This window comes from Schistocerca serialis, chromosome 4, assembly GCF_023864345.2.
Source record: "Schistocerca serialis cubense isolate TAMUIC-IGC-003099 chromosome 4, iqSchSeri2.2, whole genome shotgun sequence".
Classification (NCBI taxonomy): Eukaryota; Metazoa; Arthropoda; class Insecta; order Orthoptera; family Acrididae; genus Schistocerca; species Schistocerca serialis.
In genome coordinates this window covers 875,804,666-875,829,432 of record NC_064641.1, presented here as the reverse complement: position 1 = coordinate 875,829,432, position 24,767 = coordinate 875,804,666, and the positions used below count along the sequence as shown (strand labels likewise).

Below are 24,767 nucleotides of genomic sequence, written 5' to 3'. Positions count from 1 at the left end.
ACGCTGAATGTGTAATGGCCTTTATTTGCACCTGTCAATGGGTCAACTTCACAGTAAGTAGCAATTTATCATTTTCCTTATATTGTTGATATTCCTACCTGGGGTTGCCATTGTTTGAAGTGGTATCATTAACAGCTTTGACCTATTACTAAATCATCAGATCATCTGTTTGAACAGGAGGAAAATGTGGAGTAGTAAAATACCAGAAACAATTACAATCCATACTACTGTCTTTTCTCAGCTATACACACTTGCTGATCAACTGAACAGGCCTGGAGAGGCATTCAGTGTAACCAGATCTGTGAGCTGATTAATGGATCTGAAGCCTACAGTTAGCCATGTAATAGGATGAATCTGGTAACTCTTAAATTGCAGATCTAAGATTAAATACACTCCTGGAAATGGAAAAAAGAACACATTGACACCGGTGTGTCAGACCCACCATACTTGCTCCGGACACTGCGAGAGGGCTGTACAAGCAATGATCACACGCACGGCGCAGCGGACACACCAGGAACCGCGGTGTTGGCCGTCGAATGGCGCTAGCTGCGCAGCATTTGTGCACCGCCGCCGTCAGTGTCAGCCAGTTTGCCGTGGCATACGGAGCTCCATCGCAGTCTTTAACACTGGTAGCATGCCGCGACAGCGTGGACGTGAACCGTATGTGCAGTTGACGGACTTTAAGCGAGGGCGTATAGTGGGCATGCGGGAGGCCGGGTGGACGTACCGCCGAATTGCTCAACACGTGGGGCGTGAGGTCTCCACAGTACATCGATGTTGTCGCCAGTGGTCGGCGGAAGGTGCACGTGCCCGTCGACCTGGGACCGGACCGCAGCGACGCACGGATGCATGCCAAGACCGTAGGATCCTACGCAGTGCCGTAGGGGACCGCACCGCCACTTCCCAGCAAATTAGGGACACTGTTGCTCCTGGGGTATCGGCGAGGACCATTCGCAACCGTCTCCATGAACCTGGGCTACGGTCCCGCACACCGTTAGGCCGTCTTCCGCTCACGCCCCAACATCGTGCAGCCCGCCTCCAGTGGTGTCGCGACAGGCGTGAATGGAGGGACGAATGGAGACGTGTCGTCTTCAGCGATGAGAGTCGCTTCTGCCTTGGTGCCAATGATGGTCGTATGCGTGTTTGGCGCCGTGCAGGTGAGCGCCACAATCAGGACTGCATACGACCGAGGCACACAGGGCCAACACCCGGCATCATGGTGTGGGGAGCGATCTCCTACACTGGCCGTACACCACTGGTGATCGTCGAGGGGACACTGAATAGTGCACGGTACATCCAAACCGTCATCGAACCCATCGTTCTACCATTCCTAGACCGGCAAGGGAACTTGCTGTTCCAACAGGACAATGCACGTCCGCAAGTATCCCGTGCCACCCAACGTGCTCTAGAAGGTGTAAGTCAACTACCCTGGCCAGCAAGATCCCCGGATCTGTCCCCCATTGAGCATGTTCGGGACTGGATGAAGCGTCGTCTCACGCGGTCTGCACGTCCAGCACGAACGCTGGTCCAACTGAGGCGCCAGGTGGAAATGGCATGGCAAGCCGTTCCACAGGACTGCATCCAGCATCTCTACGGTCGTCTCCATGGGAGAATAGCAGCCTGCATTGCTGCGAAAGGTGGATATACACTGTACTAGTGCCGACATTGTGCATGCTCTGTTGCCTGTGTCTATGTGCCTGTGGTTCTGTCAGTGTGATCATGTGATGTATCTGACTCCAGCAATGTGTCAATAAAGTTTCCCCTTCCTGGGACAATGAATTCACGGTGTTCTTATTTCAATTTCCAGGAGTGTATATTTTCAGTATAATACTAATTCAGGGGTGCCATAAGTTTCCCCAAGTGAAATTCCCTGATGAGTTTTGGCATTTTTCCCTGACGAATTTTGAGATCTAAAGGGTAAATTAAGACGCAAGTTGACAATTTGTCTTTGCAGCTACAGAAAAAGAAACAATAGTGCAGATGAGGGAATATCTAAAAAAACTTGCAACCAGGTGGCATTTCCTGATGTGAGAAAAAATCTTAACTACTAACATCAACATTTTTGTAATGAACTGTTCTTAGATGGAGAAAGCAAGCCAAATGGTATGTGTATTTCATTAAGACCACTGATGTTATTTTATTTCAATACAACGAAACACATTTGGTGACAAATATACGCATTTCCTTGGAGTCACAAGATGGATTTAAAATACCTTCACTGATTTAAGAAATCACCACAGAAAAAAGTAGGCCCCTTGAAAGTCATGTATAAGGTGGGGAAGAATTATGTATGCTAGCACTGTATATTGGTTCTACTATGTTTGTTATTGTCAGGTATTACCCACTGTGTCATATCTATTATTTTACAGGTATTGTGACATTTTTCTTTCGAGAAATATACGAGTACATGTGTGCAAACCACCACGAATTTCTTTTTCTTATCATCCACACTTTCTAACATATCAACTACCTTTGAAGTGCCAAAATGTACTAGAACAAGTAAAATATCTATAAAACGCCACACTGTACAAAATACTTGCGGCGAGGCAGTTGCAATTCCTGAAATCCATTGCCTGTGGTCTCTGGCCTGCTGAGGAGCACCAGTTTTCTGTCCATGGAGAAAACATGAAAATCTGCTGCATTATGCCACACACAAACAGATCTGGCCTGCAGGCAGATCGGTGAGACTAGATACGACAAGCAGGGCCTGCACATTAGTGGGAACTGAATGGCTTCAGATCGGCAGGCCTGATCCATTACAGATACCCGCAGAAACAGCCTCTGGTTTTGGTCCATTGCGGAAATCCACTCATATGGCCAGCTGTTCATGAGCCACAGACAGCACACTTGTGAACTGAGACCATGGTGATCAATTCAAGCAACAGGTGACTTGTTCAAATACTCGGAGAATCAATAATAATGGGAATAGGTAGCAACTCGCCATAAAGATAATTGCTGAGCCACAGACAGGCACGTAGAAAAGACAATCACACACTCAACTACATTTACAGCCATAGTGTGAGAAAACGATAGTGCGCACACGCACGCACACACACACGCACACGCACACACACACACACACACACACACACACACACACACACACACACACACACACACACACATCTGAGAATAAGATCCAAAGAAATCACTCCTCACTGCCTCTTGCCGGCAGCTGCTAGGCTTGCTGCAGGAAGTGGTGGCATCGCTGACTGCAAACTCAGGGGAGTGGTAGGAAGGGGAGAAAGGAAGCGGCACAGGTGCTCAGCTGCACCCAGCCAACGACAATGGATGACACCTCAGTAAACAAACCATTTCATCTACTGAGACAAAAATGATATTTTTCCAGTGTATTTTTTTTTCCTTTTCCTTACAAATTTCCCTGATAAATCCCTGAGGTGTTTGAAATTCTCTGATTTCCAGAGCCTGTGGCAACCCCTCAATTGCAAGAGACACTTTTCAGGTCATAAACTATGAAGACACTACTTACCTACTGGTGCAGACACATTAGACGTACCCTAGAAGAAGTCTAGATGACACCCAGCTGCAGATGTGAACTGGAACTAACAAACTAGTATCTGGCATAGTTAACTGTAGCATTCAATTCCTACAATCAGAGCACATCTCCGGTTTATGAGTTGCTATGTAGCCCATTGAAATATGTATAATTGTGTATGGAAGTTAGTTTGATTTATAATTTAGTTTCCTTCTGTTTTACCACCATCCTTTTTCTTTCTGTTTAAACACGTCATCTGATGACTTTGTAATAAGTCGAAACCAGTTACAATGCCATGTATGTGACCTTAGGCTGAAATATACAGGATGTATCAAAAAGAATCATCCGATTTTTAAAAAATCATAACTTATGTTATTTGAGATACGTGCATGGACAATGTACAGTTGGTAAGAGCAAACTCTCGATTTTTTCATGGTTCCCACTAGGCAGCAGCACTGAGTGCCCAATTTAGTCCTAGTGAAAATGGTGTCAGAACAGAAGAAAGTATTTTGTGTTCTACATTTTGCGCAGTGCGTGTCCGTAATAACTGTTCAGTGTAACTTTCGTACTAGGTATGGTGCAGATCCTCCAACAGCACAGAGTATTGGTAAGAGCAAACTCTCGATTCCGAGAAACGGGTTGTTTGTGTAAAGGGAAATTGCTGCGCTGTCCCCTCGTGTCTGACACAGATGTCGAACTCATCTGCCACAGTTTCACAAGGAGTCCGCAGAAATCTGTTCGCCGTGCAACTCAACAGCTTAACATGCACCCGATGTCCGTCCGGAGTGTGTTGTGTTGATGTTTACAAATGGAACCATACAAAATTCAGTTACTGCTAGTTCATCGTGAAGGTGACAAACAACAATGTGTAGAGTTCTGTAATTTCGTTCTTGGCAAGGAGGAGAATGAAAGTTTTCTTTCACGCTTAGTGTTTAGTGATGAGGCAATACTCCATTTAAATGGAAAGGTGAACCATCATAATGTGAGAATATGGGGTATAGAACAACCACATGAAGTTGTACAACACAAGAGGGACTCGAGACATATTCGCTGCAGTGTGAGGACAATTTGAACACCACATTGACATATGCTGCATCTGTGCATCTCAAAAGGGACATATTGAACACCTATGCAAAGGTATGGGGAAAAAAACCACTTCGAGTTTTCCGTTCATCAAAAAACAAAATTCATTGTATATGTTTATTAATTTCAGATATATAGATATGCCAAATTAGATGATTCTTTTTGATACACCCTATCAATTAAAAAGAAAACTTAAGTATTAATTTAAATAATCTCAGCTACAGCTATTATCAGACTTAAGTGATAACAACTAGTCTAATAGCAATGGAGTAGTTGTGTGCAGCAGTTTCTCCTTTGCTGCTGTCGCATTTCATACCCTTGTTCTTGTTGTAAGTCTCAGTCCATGAAGTGGAAATGTAATGCATCTTCTCAGATAAATACAATCACTTTTAGAGAAACACGCAGGTTTCTAATTTTGTCACTTCCACTGATAGCTCAAGATCCAATGAATATGTTGCAAACAGTGTACACACAGCACATTTGTAAATAGATTCATCATGGTCATTCATCTTTCACAAAACATTTTTAATGTATTAAAAAAGTTAGATTATTTATTTGACCTAAGAAAAACTGGATATAACATAATACAATTTAATCACAGTTTTTTTTTTTTTTTTTTTTTAAATAGCCTGCTAGAACAGTGTGTGTTTTCCACACCACACAGTTAATCTGCACTCACTCACTCACTCTCTCTCTCTCTCTCTCTCTCTCTCTCTCTCCCTAATATCGTTAATGATGGGCCTATGCTCCATGTGACAATTCAGTTTCTGCCTGACACTACTGTACTCTCTTGTATGTGTAACACTTGGTATATTTCCTTCTAGCTTCCCACATTGAACACTACATAAAAAATGATCATCAGAAAATATGGCCCTAACAGAAATTCCAGAATGGTCCTACTGGATCCCGAGTCATACTAAATTTTTACCTTCTAATTATAAGGAGAGAGCCATTGAGAAGCACTCTTTCAAAATGAAAGATTTTAATGGCTGCTTCGCAGCACGTGCCACCTTTCCACCAACACTAGCTTTTCTGAGTTGTGCAGGTGGGAACTCTCCCCGCAACATATTCTACATTCTGGCCTCAACCTTTGTTAATCCCTCTATCCCCTTCCCTGTTCTCACTCCAGCATCAACATTACACAGCCCTCTATTCCACCAACACACCCACTGTCTTTTTACTTCTCTCCTTTTCTGCTGCCCTCCCACCCTCCGTCTAACCTCCTGACTGCACCTAGCTCCTCTACCCTCTCCACGTAATCCCTGTGTGCTCCCACAAGCAGCACTTTACTGTGCATCACCCCTTCCCTGCTATCGCTCCCCTTCCCCAACCCAGCCTCCTCTATCTCCCAACCACCCAGACTGCTTCTGTCATCATGCACAACTGCTTGCAGTCTTTTCATAATATGAGCAAAATGAAAGATTGTTTTGAGAAGATATCCATTTCTACATTCTTTGCTTCTGCTTTGATAATTTAACATAGCCATTCTCAGAAATGTGTTTCACATGCTAATAACACCCGAGTACACACTGACTCAGCGGACCATTTATGTGATAAATGAGAGTAACAGACAGCCAACTCCCAATTATCCAGGTGGATTATCCATCCACAGCCCGGCACTGTTTGAATGCATAAAAAAAAGCAAGCCTGAAATATTCTCTTAAAATTAAAACAAATATTTTCATTTAGAATATAAATTTCTGGTTGTGAAGAGACAGATGAAGAAAACATATCTGAATGGTTAACTAGCAATGACTATGAACTGAGATTTGAACAGCTAGGAGATGCAGGTACAGTGAAATGAATGTGTTTGCTAGCAAAAAGACAACAAAAATTAGAAGATAAAGGAACTCATTATCACGCACACCAACTTACTGTAATGTTTTGATCTTTCACTGAAGCACGCAATACAAAATTAGTCCGACTATATCGATGACTTGGGTCTCCAGAAAATGAGAATGTCAGGAAAAAGAAAAACAAAAGAACTTGGACAGATATTTCTTGAAAATTAACAGCAAAAGGGTGTGTTTTAAGTGTAATTTTGCAAGTAACACATAAGCAACACTGTTGGCTTTCAAATGTTACATGTAGTATGTTTTGTAAATGCCATTTACATATAACTCTGTGTCTGCTGACGGGTAGCCCACTTCAAACTATGAAAGCAAACCTGTTCAGAAGTAAAGTAGATAATTTTCTTTACATCGTTCAAAATGAAAAATACCTATATAACTTTTAAATTCAAGCCTTGATTAGCAACAACACAATTACATTAATTTGATTCCTGACTGTGTCTCAGAAAACCTATCAATTTTTTTTTTAATCTGAATATAGTATGACAAATGCTGTTATCCTAGTGCCCCTCTTATCTGCTTGAGATACTTGTTACCTATTAGTAGCTAGTGAACACTGCATAATTTGTGACTCACTTTGCTCCCATTTGTCAAATACTGTTCAGTCATGCAATATTAGCATCGGAAGTTGCGTGTATCTTGTCAACAAATTTGATTATCTGGATATGTCAGGTCCCAATAATAAGCAGTTTAACACCATGTCCCGAGTTACATGTCTTATTCCAGCACAGCACCTTCAATTTATGTTTTAAGGAGGAGGAGACTAAGAAAGGTTATGACTATTCACTTTTTTAATTTGTATATACTTTTCTTGAGGATAGTGTTACAGTTCAATCCTTTGATAATTTTAATTATTTATCTGTTTTTCAGTAAAATACAAATGATGATAACTAAAATTATCTGCTTATTTGCTCCCACTTCAGTGCAAACCAATTGATTTACTTATCTATTGTCTTTGCACATCAAGTGATCCCTCTCATGAATTCAAGCCTTCACGTTCACGCCAAAGTTTCTTCAGAAGTTCTCGTTTGTTTCGACGTTGCTCTTCCTTCTTTTGCTTCTGCTGTTGAAGACACTTCCGCTGTGCTTGCAAGCTGTGTTCCCCATTTACGAGGGCATCCAGTTTCTCTACCAGCAAATCACGTGCTAGCTTCCGATTCTCACTCTGCAGTCTTGAATGATGAACTTTTACGACTAAACCTGTAGATAACATGCAGTTTAATACTGTGCAATGTTTGATGTAAAAGGTAAAAAACTGATGTTAAATTATTACTTCAAACGGAAAACTAGTAATGTATAAATACAGACTTTGTTGTAATAGAAAGTCCTTGGTGGAATACAAACAATTTAAAGACCAAAGGTAACAACCCTTATAGGAATTAAGGCACAGAGTCGCCGATAGTCAAATAAACACGAGACAGAACACCACTACTTCTCAGATTACTACACGATGAGTTGTTAACCTGATTCCTTAAATTATGCATATGACTGTCAACTTAATGTGCCACCAATACATTCCTCATAGAATGAAAATAAAAGAAATTGTATATATTATTGTGTGCGTAGTTTACCTACTTTATACTGCTGACATACGGGAATACTGTTTTTGAGGCCTCTATGAAAATAATGGAAGACATTCATTCCTACATAAAAATGTTATGATAAATAATACACAGGAAAAGTTCTACTGAGATCATTCATAATTAGAGATGAACAAACTTTAAATAATCTCTGCCTATGAGCATCTGCGATGAGGGACTGAAAGAAACTGAGGTCGTGATAAAGTTAATATAAACAGCAGACAAACTTTCAGTTACATATATCAGTGAAGAACAAGTTGAACATACTAAAACAAAGTCAGCAAGTAATCTAATCATTACATTCTTTGGTACCTGTGACTATGGAATAAAAGAAAAAGATAAATTACACAGCTAGAAAATACAGTAAACACTAACAACAGAAATAATTGTAATCGGTACTATGATATGCAGTTCATCTTTACATAGCTTTATTTGTATTTTGTCTGCCACATTATACTGTTTTGGCAGTGAGAATAAAACAATTTCTGTTTGCCTCTATGTGCTTGGTCTATGCCGACCTTACCTGTGAGGAAATAAATTCTTTCTGGTAGAAGTTTACAGCCACGCCAAGGCCATATTTACACGTTATGTGTAGCAATGTTGTCAGTGCTTGCTATGAGGGATCACAGTAATGAGAGTGGGTGTGTCAGCTGCTTGTTCTGTGCAGCCAATGAAAGAGGGAGAAATGATGTGTTTCATACCAAGAGATGACGGAATACTGTATTGAATACCAACACGAATTCAATACATGTGTCTCACATTCGTGTCATACCACATTTGTTGGCTTTGCCAACTCACAACAAAATAATCACCTTACAACCTAACCTAGGCCTTGGGCTACCCTACAGATTAGTGTCACTACAGCCTTGATTTGGAGAGGAAACATCTTTTTACACAATTCATTGGTCGATTTTGCCAACTCACAATCAAATTATCACCTTCTGTGGGGTTTGATATTACTATCTGATGCTACATAAAATTCAATTGAATCCTTTACGTGCTTGGACAGGATATCTGCCTCGAAAAGCCACCATCATGAATTTTGCAACAGATCTTTCCAGAAAATACAGTGCTCTTTTGTACTGTGTGTATTTGGCACTCAGCCCACTGCAGCTCTTCTCTTAAACAAAAGATAGAAGGTGAACTCAAATGATACAAGTTCATATTGCAATAGTTTGTAAGCAAACAACTTAATAATAACAGTACCAAAATCCAAAGCAGCAGATTTCCAAGTTTAATGTCCTACCCAATCAAAAATAGTTATCAATGACACTCTTTCTTTGCAAATGTCACCATTTTGCCACTTGTGGGTTGATTTAATTCACTAAGTTACGACAAAGATAGACTTTTAGAAACAAAGATATAGTGCTTCATATGTATGTTTGGGACTAATGGCAGCTAATGCTTAATAACAGGTTTACGAAACATACAAGATTTATTTTTAAATATGCTAATGAGATAATCAATTTTGACACAAGAAGCCTGTGTCTCCTTATAGAAAAATGACAGTATTCAAACAGCAAAAATTAGATTCCTAAGAAAAGAAGGATGTTTTAGGTTGTATAGGATACGCAATCATGAAATAAGAATCAAATGAAATATTATACCTGAAAAAAAAAAATTGCAGAAAATATGAATAAATGGAAAGGTGATACCTATAGAATGGAGGGAGTACTTCTGGACAAACAGAATATGGCAGATGTAAAGAATGAAATTTTGGACAACCTCTGAAAAGATGAGAGGAAGTGTCTGAATGAAACCAGAACAGGCATTCCATCTATTCCATGAATGGAATAAATATGTCACATTTTCAAGCATCCACCAGTAAAAGTAATGCGTCCCTGCTCTTTATCACATACTCATTATAAGAATAGTTTTCCCACTTTAAAATAATGATGATCTAATGCAATTTTGGGGAAAGAAAATGATGCAAACATCTGCAGCGGAAACTTATGACTGGGCAGCATAAATACATTATGTGAACTTCTTGCACATTACATGAACACACATGTAAATATATATTGTTACCTGTTGGTTTATGGGTGAGCACAACACAATTATTTGTCTTGTTAACAGCCTGGCCACCAGGTCCACTACCCCTGACAAATACTTCTTCGAGGTCTTCTTCTTGTAGTGTAGGGACACGTGAGTAATCCAATGTATGTTTGTGTCTTAAAAATGTTAGGGCAGAAGCCAATTCAGTGCTTGTGCGTTCACTCCAGAAAATGGGCCCACTTCTTGAAATAATTTGCCTTATTCCAGTAACAGACATCATTCACTTCGATATTTACTCTTCTAGATAATACGACGATTTTGCAAAAGTCTCAGACCTTTCTGTAAGGGAAAAAAGAGTATACAACTTACATATTACTGGACCTCTATTAGCATGAAAATTCTTCAGTCTAACTGTAACACATTAACAGTGATCACAGCAAAACAAAAAGAACTTTGGAAAATCCTTGAGAATCGATGAATCAAATAATTATATTTTGATGTATAATGTACTTCGCTACGTTTTGGTAATTACACAAATTTGAACTTGAAATAAAAGCATGTACGAAGTGAACTATTTCAGCGACGTACTTCATACTGAAATTTTACTTCGTTTTCTTCTACGAGTCTTTTGTTTGCCTTGAACTCTGCTGTAATCCTATCACGAAAGTACTTTTTATCCGTTAGTTTTAACTCTTTCCCATACTGGAGTAAACTTTTATATAGCCTTAGAACCTCACGCCCACTTGGTGCGGCCATTATCTGTAACGTTTGAGAAATTGTCCACAGTCATACACATATCAAATCAGTTAACTAATAAATGACGAATATTTCTCAAAATTGTGTTATAATTAAGCACTAGTATGCAGCTGTGATAGCTGAAAAGGGCACAGCAGATTGTTTACGGCTTACGGGTAATCCTAGCGCCTCTTCCGGAATCTGTACAAACTAGTGCAAGTAATCTACCTGCGACATGCATTTGTCTTACTGCAGACGGCTTTCGAACGCGGAAACATATGCTACTGACTGACAATTTTATCTTTAGCTTCGAAACAATTTTTTGAAACATAATTTGTGGGGACAGACTCACTGTAGAGTACCCCGACTGCTATATTGGGTCGAAATATTAGTTTTGTTATGAGTTGGGGATGGGGAAGTCAACAATTGTGATCCTATGAGAAGCAACTCAGATTGTAAAAATCAAATACTCGTTCAGAACACAATAAGTTATTAGAATTTACTTTCAATCGTACTTTCTGTTCTACAGAATCATATTTCTTGTTTTGTCACATATTTCGAACTTTTAAGATTAAGGCTCCCTTGACGTTTCGTAGTTTGATTATAAACGTCACGATGAAAAATATCTTGTGTGAAGGTAAGAGTGTAATGACAGGAAGTGCACTACAACAGAGAGGCGCGTCAGGACGCTGCTCCATTTACAGGTACCGCATTTACCGTGGCGGAGGGACAACATGCAGCAAATTTGTATGTAAGTCGTTCGGCAACCTCCGAGCAAACTGGACGACAGTTGCATCTATGCTATAATGTCTTTGTTATGTCAGGAAGAAGGAAGTATAAAGCAAAAGCAAGGAAGAAAAATGCGAAGAATATGGTTGCATAATATTTCGAATTCACTATATGAAGAAGGAGGATATCATACGTTTTTGTTACGGTGTAAAACGGCACTTGCCGTTGGGATCTTAAAAAGGCTCCACGGAGTTTGTCATACGTACTTTGGAATGCCTCAAGATAAATGCAGCAAGTTAATTCAGAATATGAATGCCCACATAGCAAAAGCGGATGCACTATTCAGAACAAAAAAATGTATTTTATAGGTATTTGTACGTTATCTTTGACTAAAAATAAATGTCTTGCACCAACGCAGAAACAATGTGAAATATACTTACCCGTTATTCCTAGTTGGTAATTTCCTTCCAAATGTTGCTTTTTCTGGTACTATTCATACATTGTTTATTTTGAAGGTCATGTAACACTGGATATTCACTTATTCATACAATGAACTTTTCCTCTTGTAATGCCATTTTGGTAAATAAACTTACGTTCTGCACGTCAACAGCGTTATGATTTGAATGGCGTGCAATGTCGTGACGCTTGCTGTACCGTACTATACGAACTATATTCCGACAATAGAGGTACGCGACGGCTCACGGCACCTCATAGTTGGCCAGTTGGTGAACTTTGCTTCGCAGTGCTGCGACGCGCAATTCCGCTGTACAGGTGAGGCATTGTACTTCAAAGTCGCTTGCAGTGCCTATATTATTCTGAATTACACTGCAAAGTTCCTTTGGATATGCGTGCAGTATCGTAATATTTGTCGCATCGTGCTATGCCGCTCTACTGCAGTGCAGTGTCGCTCAAGGCTTTACCTTTAATTCTGTCGTTGGTTCCGTCATTATGTACATAATACACGAATACACACGTGGATAGATAGCAACAGTCGACAGAGTGGGTACCTTAATTCGGCTCACACCTGACGGGACGGAATGGGACGAAACGTCAAAAAGATTGCACAGTGCAATTTGTAGGTTGACGTAAACTTGTCAAGCACAAGCGACATACTAAACAATGGGAGCTTGACAAGTTGGCCATAGCTGAGCTTTGTCTGGAAAATGGACACAACACACAATCTGAAAAGCCGAGTGTCCTGGCTCAAGCATCAATACACTGGCATTCCATTACAAAGGAGCAGCCGAACTTAGAATAAACAGCAACAATTTTAACAGGGGCCAGGAATAAACACATAGAAGGACGTGGACATGGACTTTGGATATCGAAACAAAGGCAAGACGGATGCTTGACGCTTATAGAGAGGCGGGGGTTGGAAGTTCCAAAAGTGGCGTCGGCCTGTCGCACCATCTGACTTCGGTCAGTCACGAACGTTGCCGACGAAAAAGGCAGGTCCTGGCGTCACGTGACCGGGATAGGCCTGAGCTCGCTGGCTCAGCTCAGCAGACGAATGACTTTCTAAATCTATTGACTCGTAATTAACTGTTCAAAAAAAATGTTCAAATGTGTGTGAAATCTTATGGGACTTAACTGCTAAGGTCATCAGTCCCTAAGCTTACACACTACTTAACCTAAATTATCCTAAGGACAAACACACACACCCATGCCCGAGGGAGGACTCGAACCTCCACCGGAACCAGCCGCAAATTAACTGTTTATGCACACAGAGAACTGCATCTCCTACTGGTTTCCGCTAGTTTGGACTCTTGCAGATTACTAGTACTACAACAGAACATAACTTGGCAATATAGTGTAGTTTAATGTACACACTCAACATAAAAGATATAACTGCATGTTCTTAGTTCTCAGTCTCTTTTGCTGAACAGTCCTTATTTCATACTACATCTAGTGCCTCATACATCTGATGATCCTCTGGCAATGTTTTTTCGTTTTATTGTACACATCACACACATGACAAATTACTAATGGGTCTCTGGAATTCTGAATTTTCTCTCCATAAAAACGCAGGATAAACTAACACTTATGCACATCACTGAAATATTCTCACAGAGAACACCATTCGTTTATTTTACATTAAAGATTAGCTATATGAACCAAATTAAATCTCTCCTCAGATGTATGAACTTTATCAAAAAACTGTAAATACAACAAACACATAAAGGATTGGTCACTATGAGTCAGAATTTATAAACTAACAAGAGAGGAGTCACCAATTCTAATAAAGAAAATATTATACCAATCATCTAAGAAGTAGGGCAGTACAGTAATAAATGCATTCTTCATTCACAGTTTTAGATACATGAACTGGAACTACTGGGATGAAGCAAGGCGTCATGCCTCTGAGGCCATATTTGTCATTCAGAGCTGAATATTTTGGAAAGAAATTGGCTTACAGAGATTTTATAATTTCTTATGTTCATCTGAAGTGTCAGCTTATTTTCCTGATTTACAAAACTAAACAACAAGCAACTAAAATTCTGTGGTACCCTACATTTTTTAACACTTCAGCCCTGTGTATAGAAGATCAAACTGCGACCAAGGTTGGTAGTTAACTCCCTTTACAGTAATTAACTGCGGGAAATCTCTGACAGGGTTACTGCTTGTTCACAAATTAGAAAACAGAAATGCAATAAACATACTGTCAGCTCAGCATATCAGCTATCCACTCACCTCAGTAAAAAAAAAAAAAAAAAAAAAAAAAAAAAAACCAACTTGAAGACTCACAATGTGCAATCAAGTAAACTGCTAAGACAAAACCAGCCACTTACAGTAACTGCTGACATGTACACCTGAATGAAGGTAAAACCATAATTAAAGAACAAACTTTCAAAGTCAACAGCAGGAACATTAACAAACTGTCTTTCTTGTGGGTCTCGGTCCCGCGGCAGGCTGGAGCTGCTATGAGCTACCCATCTCACCTTCCTTGTGCCCATCACTTCAGATCTTTCCAGTTGTTACCAGATGCTGCAATCATGCCAGTATAAGAGGAAAGCGATGTCAGCCCTGGCATTCAGTGATTTTTTTCTCTTGATGACCACTACTTAATTTGTAAAGGTATGTGCTGGTACCCCGTACCGATTCCTCTGATGAACAAAAATCAGAAGTGCAGCTTTTGAGACATGGCACGACAGAACTTCGGCTGTGGTTGAAGCTATCTAAAACTATGGTTGCTTGATATGAGACTAGACTGGTGTCAGGTGTTGGGAGAGGCTGTGGCCAATTCAGCCCATGTATTTGACACAAACACTTGGTCCAAAGACATTAAAGACAATACTTTTGGGGAAAAAGATGTTGAATTACCTGCAGTTCACTTTCAGTTGAACAAACGAGATATAATTAAAGCATTTCGTGAGTTTGTTTTTGATAATTGTGAGAACTTTGGTGGAAATTGAGAAAACAACAGAAAATGTTTTACAGATTTGCTTCTGTTGTCAGCTAACATCAAGACTATTCCAGTGGCATCTAGTGAATATGAAAGAGTGTTTTCCCAAATGAATCTCATCATTACTTATGTTAGAGCCTCTCTCTTTACAAAAACAGTTTCTCGACTACTTTTTGTTGAAAGATCCACAGCCGACTCGTTCTGATGCTTCAAAGTACGTGTAATCCTTGTTGCTTCGTGAATGGCACTTTGGTATGGACACCAACAGCAACGAAACAGAGAGACAGGAGGGACATACAACGAAAAATTTTCAAAGCTTTCGGCAGTTTTATAAGCTGTAAGGTAAAATATTTAAATTTTTGCCCATTTTCAGTACAATTTAATTCCAAATTTATGTGTGTGCGACTTACTGTGATTTCCTTTTTGTAGCAAGCCGTAAATTGAGAAATAGTATTTAACTTCATTAATAAGACATGTAATAAAAGTTTGTTGGTACATATGAGAGTTTTACTTTTTAACAGTACAAACGTTGTAGTCACACATTTAAACCTCAGAGAAAAGCGTTAAAATAACGATTTAAGAAGCTTAAATTTCAAAAATACCCCTCCAGAAGGTACAGTACCAGAACCTCGTTTTTTTACAGATCAGGCACTGACGATGACAGTGGTGGAGGCAACTATCGACAGCTTGAGTATTTTATTCGAAATGGTGCTTCTTGACATCTGACGGTATTTCACACTCTTTAATTTGTGCATAGCACAAATTGATGTAAATAAACACTATTATTATTAAGTGTATGTGGTTGTTTTTCTTTCTAGCCACTCAGGTAGGAACACAGTAAGTACATGCACTTGCCACATTGCTGTTTATTTGTGTAAATTCGCCGATTTGCCTGTAGATCAGATTGATGTTATATGGACACTAAGATTATGTATGAATGAGATTAGCTTGAAGCTACCTAGATTCCAATACTTTCAGAACTTTATTCATCGTCATCTCTAAAAGAAATAATGGCTATTGTCTAAAATTTTTTGAATGTTTCTATGGATCTACATTGAATTGATGGACTTCTGCTTGTCAGAAAAATGACTAAATGACGTTTGATGTCTCCATTAATTATACTAGGCATAATGGGCAATGTAATATCTAAAGCATAATTTAATATTTTTCTTGAGTAATAATGTAATTTATTCGGCTGTTAGTGTTTGCAACACAGGAGCCGCTAGAGCTTTTTATCCCTCATCGCTGGTTGAATATCATATATCATTCGTCTACCGCAATTTCCGAGTTATTGTTCTTCTGTCTGCTCTTTGCCTGGCATCAGTATTGGTACGGGCAGGACACAATTCTGATTGCTGTCCTTAAGTATGCATTATATGCCTAATATATTTATATCAGGGTGATGTAGGACGCTCTGGGACGAAGCCTTCTATGTAATGTCGTAGCGACCTTGGCAACTGACACATCGATTGTGAACAGTAAGAGTGTAATCAGTGTGATATCTTTGTACTCAGTGAGTGTCTTGCATGCCAATTGTAGACATCATTTATCTTATTGCAGTATAAACTGTGTATAGCAAATTGTTTAATAAGTGTCTGGTGTTCCATTTATCCTACTATCAATTCTGTATGGACTTTATTATGTACCTGTAACTAAATTTCAATAGTGTTGACCCAATCAAGATAACGCAACGTAAATATGGAATTACTTCAACAATATCTCCAACAACCCCACTGCAAACAATGGCTGCAAACAGAACCTCACTTCAATGAACATACAAAAAATACAAAATGTGAAGAAAATTCGTCAGTGGAACAATCACGACACCTCAGGCAGCTCCAAGAAGCAATACAAGGTAGAGAGCTCGTGACCACTTAAAATTGCTGCCATTCTGACCCATACATCCGCAATTATAGTTTATGCAAGTCGAAAGCATTTTTAAACAACAGTATCAGAAGCAATGTGAAAAAGGTGTTGTTGCACAGTAGCTCATTTAAACGAAACTCAAGTGGTGCAAGGTGAAGAATGTTAGAGATACAGACTATGTAACATAAAAAAGATTGTCTAGTCGAGAAATTCACACTGTTGTCTGAACTACACCTTCAAAAGAGACATGTCTCCAAACAGTGTTGAATGACCTTAAGATGCTTGCCGGAGCAGAGTTGTTACCCGGAAATTCTGTTCATATGTTGTGCTTTAAACCGCTATCAACTTGCATTCAGGCAGTTTTGGCTGCAAACACAGAGATGTTTTTAAGCCGTTGAGTGGATAAAGCTGATGCTATCGCAAATAGCCTTCAAAATAGTGTGTTCAGTGTAGCAGTAGACGACGGCATAACGTGTAGACCTGGAACGCACATGTATACCATAGGAATTTCTAGATCAGGTTTTCGAATCCTTCCAAAATTGAGCGCATTCTGGAGTCAGGGCAACACTGAAGTTTGTCGGTAACAATGTGGTTTGGGCTGGCACCAAGAAGGATTGCGATAAGTGGGTGCAATCCCGTGAGTGATGTCTTCATCTTTTGTGGTTCTATAACTCATTGTGAGCCTTGAACTCTTCAACAATTTTCCGCCATTTATCTCTCTCTGTTGCTAGAACTTCCCAATTTATACAATCCATTTTCTGCAGATCCTCAATGACTCCATCCTCCCATTTGATTCTCTGCCAACCAACACCGTCTCTGTCCTACTGGATTCCCTTGTAATATATTTTTCGGTACTTCCACCTCACTCATCCATGATACTTGCCAAGCCGCCACAGTCTGGATGACTCCGCTATTTTTTAATATGTGTATCTTTATAAGCGATGTACAACTCATGACTGTATATTTTCCTCGGTATTGCTCTTTCACAGACTGGACTGATGATTCTTCTAAGAATCTTTCTTTCTAAAGGCATCCAGCATTTCGATATTTTTTGCTGTTAGGGTCCAAGTTTCGAAGGCATAGTCTTATAAGAGTTTTGTAGATGAGGGATGTGGTTGTGCAGGTCAGGAGCCTTAATGATGAGACTTTTGCTAGAACAAAATTGACTCTACTGGCTGCTATTAGTCTGTTTGATTTCCTGAAATTTTTGTTTGTGTAGGTGACTCAGATACTTGGACATTCTCAACTCTCTCAAAAGTATAGTTTACCACTGTTACTGAGATGAGCACATACTGCTTGCATGTGTTTCTGGCAGCCACGTGTTTTGTTTTCTGATGGTTGATGTTTAATCCCATGTTCCTGCTAGCCTGTTCAATGGTGATGAATGTATCTTCCATTGCCTTTCAGGTTCATGCAACTATATCAATGTCATCTGCATAAGCGAGTAGCTGCACAGATTTCTGAAAGATGGTTCCCCTTCCTCAGAATTTTTGCATCTCTCATCACCTTTTTCTGGGAAGCATTAAAAGGGAGGCAAGCCAGTGTGTCTCCTTGCCATACCTAGTTTCTATGTTTATTATATCGGATATCATACATCCAGTGCTAATGCTGCTTCATGTCGCGCTCACTGTCATACTCACTAGTCTTACCTGCTTCCTAGGGATCTCCAATTCAGGGGGCACAATATAATTGCTCTCTATTTATAATACCATATACAGTACTGCTTTAATGTCTAAGAATACGTGATGCATACCAGTCCCAGATTCGATAGTCTTCTATAGGATTTGCCTAAGAGTATAGATCTGCTTTACAGTTGATTTTCCTGGGATAAATCAACATTGATATTTCCCATCTCTCTTTGAATTATTGGGAGGAGAATGTGGAATAGCACATTGGTGAATACTTTAAACCCTAAATTATGTAATTTGATCCTCTTATAGTTATCACATTGTAACTGATCTTCCTTATTTTATACGCAGCATATTATTTCTTCTTTCCATTTCTGAGCTTTTCTACCTTTCCCATACTAAAGAAGCCATCTCTCAGATGGCTTAAATAATAGTGCTGGGATAGAGTCTGTTCCTGCTACCTTGTTGTTTTATCAGTTTCTTGATGGCTGTTCTTATTTCTTCTATGTTTGGTGGATCTCTGATATCAGAGTCATTTTCTCCATGTACCTCTGTCTCTTTCATGGAAGGAGATGCAAAAAATCAAACTTGTAAATGAGATTATGTAGGGCGACGGAAGTTTCTGCGTGATAGATGCTGCAGAAGCATGCGAGACTTACAAACACTTCGAATAATCGCTCCTGGTGAAATACTGGTCAAGAGGTATTCAGGAACATCTCCGAAAAGAGGTATTCAATTCTGAACCTTTCAACAAGCGCCAAGGTAGCCTTAGGACCTGATTTTGGTTTATCAATAAGCCAATATACTGGGATGAGGCCATCATGAATCACAGCATTCTTTACATAGTGAAAGTAAAAGTTACCATGCAAATAAATGAAAAACTAATTAACATGCCAGATGACCATGACAGACAACACAGATTGAATTCACTAAGATAAGAGGGCTGTGTAAAGCACGTGTCCCTCATTGCCACGCTGTCACATTGACACTCTGTCATACGACTGTAACAGTAGAATTCTGAGTGTTCTGAGATATGCTGCCGCAGCAGGAGAGGAGAAGATCGAATAACTGTTCACTCTCATGTAGTTACAGCCTGCAGTGTGACCAGTAAGGTGAACATAATGAAAATCGCTGCTGCATCAGGCACGATTGGTCTCAAAATTATCACCAATCGAACCATCAGTGGCAAAACCTACGCAATGACAGATGTGAACGCCAGTCCAGTATCCGTGAGTATGTAGCGAGCATCACTGAAGTTCACAATTCTGTGAGAGATGATGATCATCATCATCTTGGACAGTTTCCAGCCCCTGGCCGGGTCTATATGGAACATAGGCCTCTCCATCGTCTTCTGTCTTGGTACCATCTCTCTATCTTCACCTTGGTCCAATCTTCTCCTTTCTTCTGGATGCATTCCTCTGCTCCTTTCGGCCATCTGTCTCTCGGTCTTCCTCTTGGCCTCTTTCCTTCCAGTTTCATCTCGTGTATCCTCCTGGGTATCCTCTTCTCCTCCATACTCTTAACGTGTCCATACCATCACACCTCCTCCTGTAATGGTTCCACCTTCATTAATTATCTGATTCTATCATTTTTTAACCTGTCTATCTTTGTCACTCCAATACTGTTCCTCAATACTTTCGTCTCACTAGCTTGTACTTTGCTTTTATCTCTTCCTTTCGTAACCCAGGTTTCTGATGCATAGGTCAGGATTGGGACGTAGGATGAATGGTATACAAGCTTTTTACTGATTTGGGATACATCCTTGCTCCATTTCAGGCTTCTGACACTCTTCCGAAATGTTTCTGCTTTCCCCCCCTGCTCGTTTATTTCCCACATCTCCCACAAGTCCAACCCCTCGTCCAAGTCGTGGGAGACGGCCAACAGCATGAAGTAGAGGATTGCCTGTAGGAGCGAGGTACACTGGGGACTGTGTATGCACTGGGACTGCTACAGTAGCTGTGAAGGTCCTACAGGAACCCTACAGGAACCCCGACAGGCACGTTTCAGCACCGTTAGGTGCCAATGAATCACCAATGGTTCGTTTTATGCACTTGCATACAGATGCAGCAGAACTGCTACCGATCTCAGGCCAATACAGGTACTAGTTGTGTTGTAGGGCAGTGCAAGTTTTCTTATAGTATTGCCCATAGTCCTAACAGCACTACCGAGCGAGGTGGCGCAGTGGTTAGACACTGGACTCGCATTCGGGAGGACGACGGTTCAATCCCGCGTCCGGCCATCCTGATTTAGGTTTTCCGTGATTTCCCTAAATCACTCCAGGCAAATGCCGGGATGGTTCCTCTGAAAGGGCACGGCCGACTTCCTTCCCCATCCTTCCCTAATCCGATGAGACCGATGACCACGCTGTCTGGTCTCCTTCCCAAAAACAACCAACCAACCTAACAGCACAAGTGGTAGTGACGTGTCAACACTCATACAAAAATCATGCACTGGCCAGAGGCCATTCCAGTTGGGGACATTTTCGCCGAAACAGTGGCCAGAGCCTTTATCACGGCCAGGATTTCGAGATTTGGATTCCTCAAACCATAACAACCGATTGATGGAGAAAATTGGAGTCTCGTTGGTTCCAATTATTTCTGCGTCAGTGCGGCTGGAACCATCTCAGAACAACCGGCTGCCATCCTGTGCGTAAAATGACGGAAGAAAGCTTTCACAGAACCGTCAAAGCGGCTCTAACGCGCAATGACAGCCTGTAGACCACCTCACTACCGCTAGTGCTGTCAGGACTAAGGGCAGTGCTATAAGAGAACCTGCACTGCCCTGCAACATAACTGGTATATGGGGAACAATTACGACTTCCCACCAAGTTTGTCACCAATAAGCCACAGCAACTCTCAACCCCAGAGACCACGATGGAGTTCAGTCAACTTCTGCAGAAAAGGATGGCACAAGTATGTCCCACTGAGCTACAGAATCACTGGAATGCATACGCTTTTGGACACAAAGAGCTACAGTCGACATCGTAAGTCTGACTGAGAGACGATAGTGTGTGGCTCCCCTTGCAGCTGGTGTAGCGACTTCAGCAGTTAATACATCGATCATGAAAAGTGAGAGTGTAATATCGGTGTGATATCTTTGTCCCTCAGTGATAGTCTTCTACCCAAGCTGTTAACATCACTTATTTTACATGCTATATAAAGTGTATCTAGCATGTATTTAATAAATATCTGGTGTTCGTTTGATTCTAGAATCACTTCTGTGTGGAAGGTATTACACACTTGTAACTAAATTTCAATAATAAATCGACTGATTTATTGGATTAGAAGGTATACTAATGTTTATGTATTTCTTTTTTACGTCTAGTAACCTGAATTGTAATCATTATTCAGTGATGTCTTTTTTTCTACTGAAAACTACTGTGATGTTGTGTGATACTGCAGCTCAAATAACTGGGAGAAAAAAGAGTGAAGCACACTATCATGTTTTTTTATCCTTGCAGACTGCACTGATTGTTATAGTGCCTAATGTACCTGCAAAAAGACAGTACAGTTTGAATTTGGTTCATGGTACTAACAATCATCATTTGTAATTGAAATATTAGTCCTGCATGGATATTACATTACAAAAAATCTAATTTTTGTACAATATTTAGAAATATTTAATCCTATATCAAAATTTAAGTAAATTGTGTTCTTAATATTTAAGGAGACGCAGAAGCTTTATAGTGTGTAATGCACTTGTGTGACTGTCTGAGATCCAAATTAACCGAAAAATTGATCGCTCATTCTCTTTTCGCGCATTTTGGACCTGTATCTTTGCAATTTTGTTCAAAGAATTAATTTATTTATGGGTTACTTGCCACAATCTTGTGAGTCGTCAGATAGGATGTACAATATGTCTCCTCCTCTACACTACACTTTATATCGTCCTAATCGCTCCACTGTACGGAATGGTTAAAGTTTGCTACATAATTTTAATATCAGCAGATATGAATAATCTTGCACATCTAATTTCTGTTACCTGTGGAGAGCTCTATTCATGGATGTAATTTTGTCCACACTGTCACCAATCAGCCTAGCACTTACAGCTTTGAAAACAGCATTTCATAAGAATCGACTATTTATGGCACCCTCACACACTGAATCATATGCAAGCCCTCCAAATATGAAGAACTTTTTAATGTAAGAATCTTAGGAACTTTTTCTCTCTTGTGCTTTTCATTCTCAACTAAAGGAGTAGAGTGATCTGTTTGATATCTGGCCAATTAGAGAGTCATAGTTCTTTGCAGCCAGTTAACAATCCACCTGGTAGTGGGGTTGAGGAGATCCTGACATGTTTCTATGCCCCATGGACAATTCCCATGACATTTTACTCATTAAGTCGCTTTGGCAAGTGGCTTTTCTGTGCTTGAACACTTTGTATTGCCACGTGACCCGTTTGTTACACTTGCTGAGCCTAACCTACAACCCAGGCCACTGGCCATCCACCAAGATGCCATATTGACGACATATACACATAACCTCGTCCAATTTGACGACAACTCACAAGTGTTCAATCCAGTGCAACAGCAGCAGTACATGAACAGTGAATTTTTATCAATGAACAATATGACTTTCGCCATTTCCGCCTCATGTGGCGCTTCTACATCGAGGATTTTTAGTGCCCCTGAACCCGTAAACAATGCACAATGCAATAAGTCGTGCATTCGGAGTTTTAAGATGGCCATGGCAGTTTCTGCTGCGCCGGTCGTGTCTGCTAGAGCACCTGCCGCGCCAATTTATATGCATGTATCTCAAGGATAGTGTAAATTTGAGTACCCAGATATGGCGCCAGCCTCTGGTGTCTTAAAGCCTTCATCAGTTTTCTCACCGTGTGTTCAGCTGTTTTTCTCAGGACGTTTACCACAACTTACTAAGGACAGTCCGAAGATATGGTCTTATCTAGTGGACAGCATTCTGAACGGTCACAGCGTCGTATCAGACAAAGCGTGGTTCATTGATTACTTATAGCTCTTCACGTACATGCGGATTTGACGTCCAATCTCATCCTCATGGCACCGACGATGGACCGCTACGAAGATGCTAAATACACAATTTTCAAACGATCGTCGAGAACCCCGGAAGAGACAATTCATCACATAGCGCACGAAGTATCGTTCAGCGAGCTCACAACGTCTAAACGTTGGCGGAAGATTAGAGCATTCATAGACACTTCATACCTATCAGACAAAGCGCTGTGGTCGCTCTGGATAGTTAAAATACCATCGCGCTTCCGACTACAACTCTTATTCTATGCTAATGACGAACTAGAAATCCATTTACAGCTGGCAGACGACGCCTACAAAATCATTAGACATGATCAGCTCATCTCTGTGCCGATTTTAACGACACTGCCGACCGTTGACAATCCAATAAACACTTCAATGTGCAGTTTCACGCGATTCCAGGGGGAGTCACGCCAGTCGACGACACAGTCGAAGTGCTAGCTGGTGTTGGTGGTAGCAAGTCTGTTGAAGCCACCACTCCTGCTCGCCCAGCCTCCAAAACGGCCTTAACCGGGTCCACCGCCACAATGATAGATGTCACCCCCAGTTAGCAACCACACTCCATGTTCAAATGGTTCAAATGGCTCTGAGCACTATGCGACTTAACTTCTGAGGTCATCAGTCGCCTAGGACTTAGAACTAATTAAACCTAACTAACCTAAGGACATCACACACATCCATGCCCGAGACAGGATTCGAACCTGCGACCGTAGCGGTCACGCGGTTCCAGACTGAAGCACCTTTAACCGCACGGCCACACCAGCCGGCTACACTCCATGTGTTCTCTGTGTTGGCACCACATCATCCTCGGGGATGTGGCTCAGAAGTGGCGTCCACCTTGCTTGCGGGACCCAAACTTGCACCATGGGATCAATTAGGCACATCATCTCATGGGCATTCTACAGGACACCTACGTCAGCACCAGTCATCATATAGTGAACAACTACTGTCAGGCAGATCGTACATTCATGACCTCATCAGTGACTCGCCCTTCCTTGTCGATACTGGTGCACATACTAACTAGTGTTATTCCCCCAACACTGTCTACTACACCACTGGTACCTTCCGCCATGACTCTGCGAGTGGCTAATAATTTGTTGGTCATAGTCTATCGCTTTACTCACCTTAAACTTAAATTTCAACCAGCATTTTCTTCTTACTGGACATTTAATGGGCTGACGATGAACCTGCGTAAGGCGTAGACATTTTGCGACACTACAGACTCTCTCCAGACATTTTGACGGCCAGACTGTTACGACATTCTTCTGGTGAATGCGCCGAGGGGTTCCTTCATTACAACACCTATGCATTTGAGAGTGTCAACTGCTGCCTCCCCACCACAGTTAGCTGAACTACATGTCTTACTTCTGACTTGGTAAGTTCATTGCAAACTGCTC

The 24,767-nt window shown here is 40.8% G+C and overlaps 1 protein-coding gene across 1 annotated transcript; it reads right to left on the bottom strand.

Moving 5' to 3' along the window:
* Positions 1-7,211: 7,211 nt before the first annotated feature.
* On the bottom strand, positions 7,212-10,731 carry LOC126473529 (mitochondrial translation release factor in rescue). The gene is made up of 3 exons (XM_050100640.1): positions 10,593-10,731; positions 10,038-10,343; positions 7,212-7,629 (listed from the first exon to the last, which is right to left on the bottom strand). Exons 2-3 carry the CDS (start codon positions 10,282-10,284, stop codon positions 7,406-7,408), a joined length of 471 nt encoding a protein of 156 aa, XP_049956597.1. The 5' UTR covers positions 10,285-10,343; positions 10,593-10,731; the 3' UTR covers positions 7,212-7,405.
* Between the last annotated feature and the right edge of the window lie 14,036 nt (positions 10,732-24,767).

Excerpts from the sequence above, each read along its gene's own strand:
- LOC126473529 (XM_050100640.1), bottom strand. The coding sequence starts at position 10,284 with ATGATGTCTGTTACTGGAATAAGGCAAATTATTTCAAGAAGTGGGCCC. Across the intron at positions 7,630-10,037 it reads GCTCACCCATAAACCAACAG|GTTTAGTCGTAAAAGTTCAT; the intron begins GTAACAATATAT and ends TGTTATCTACAG.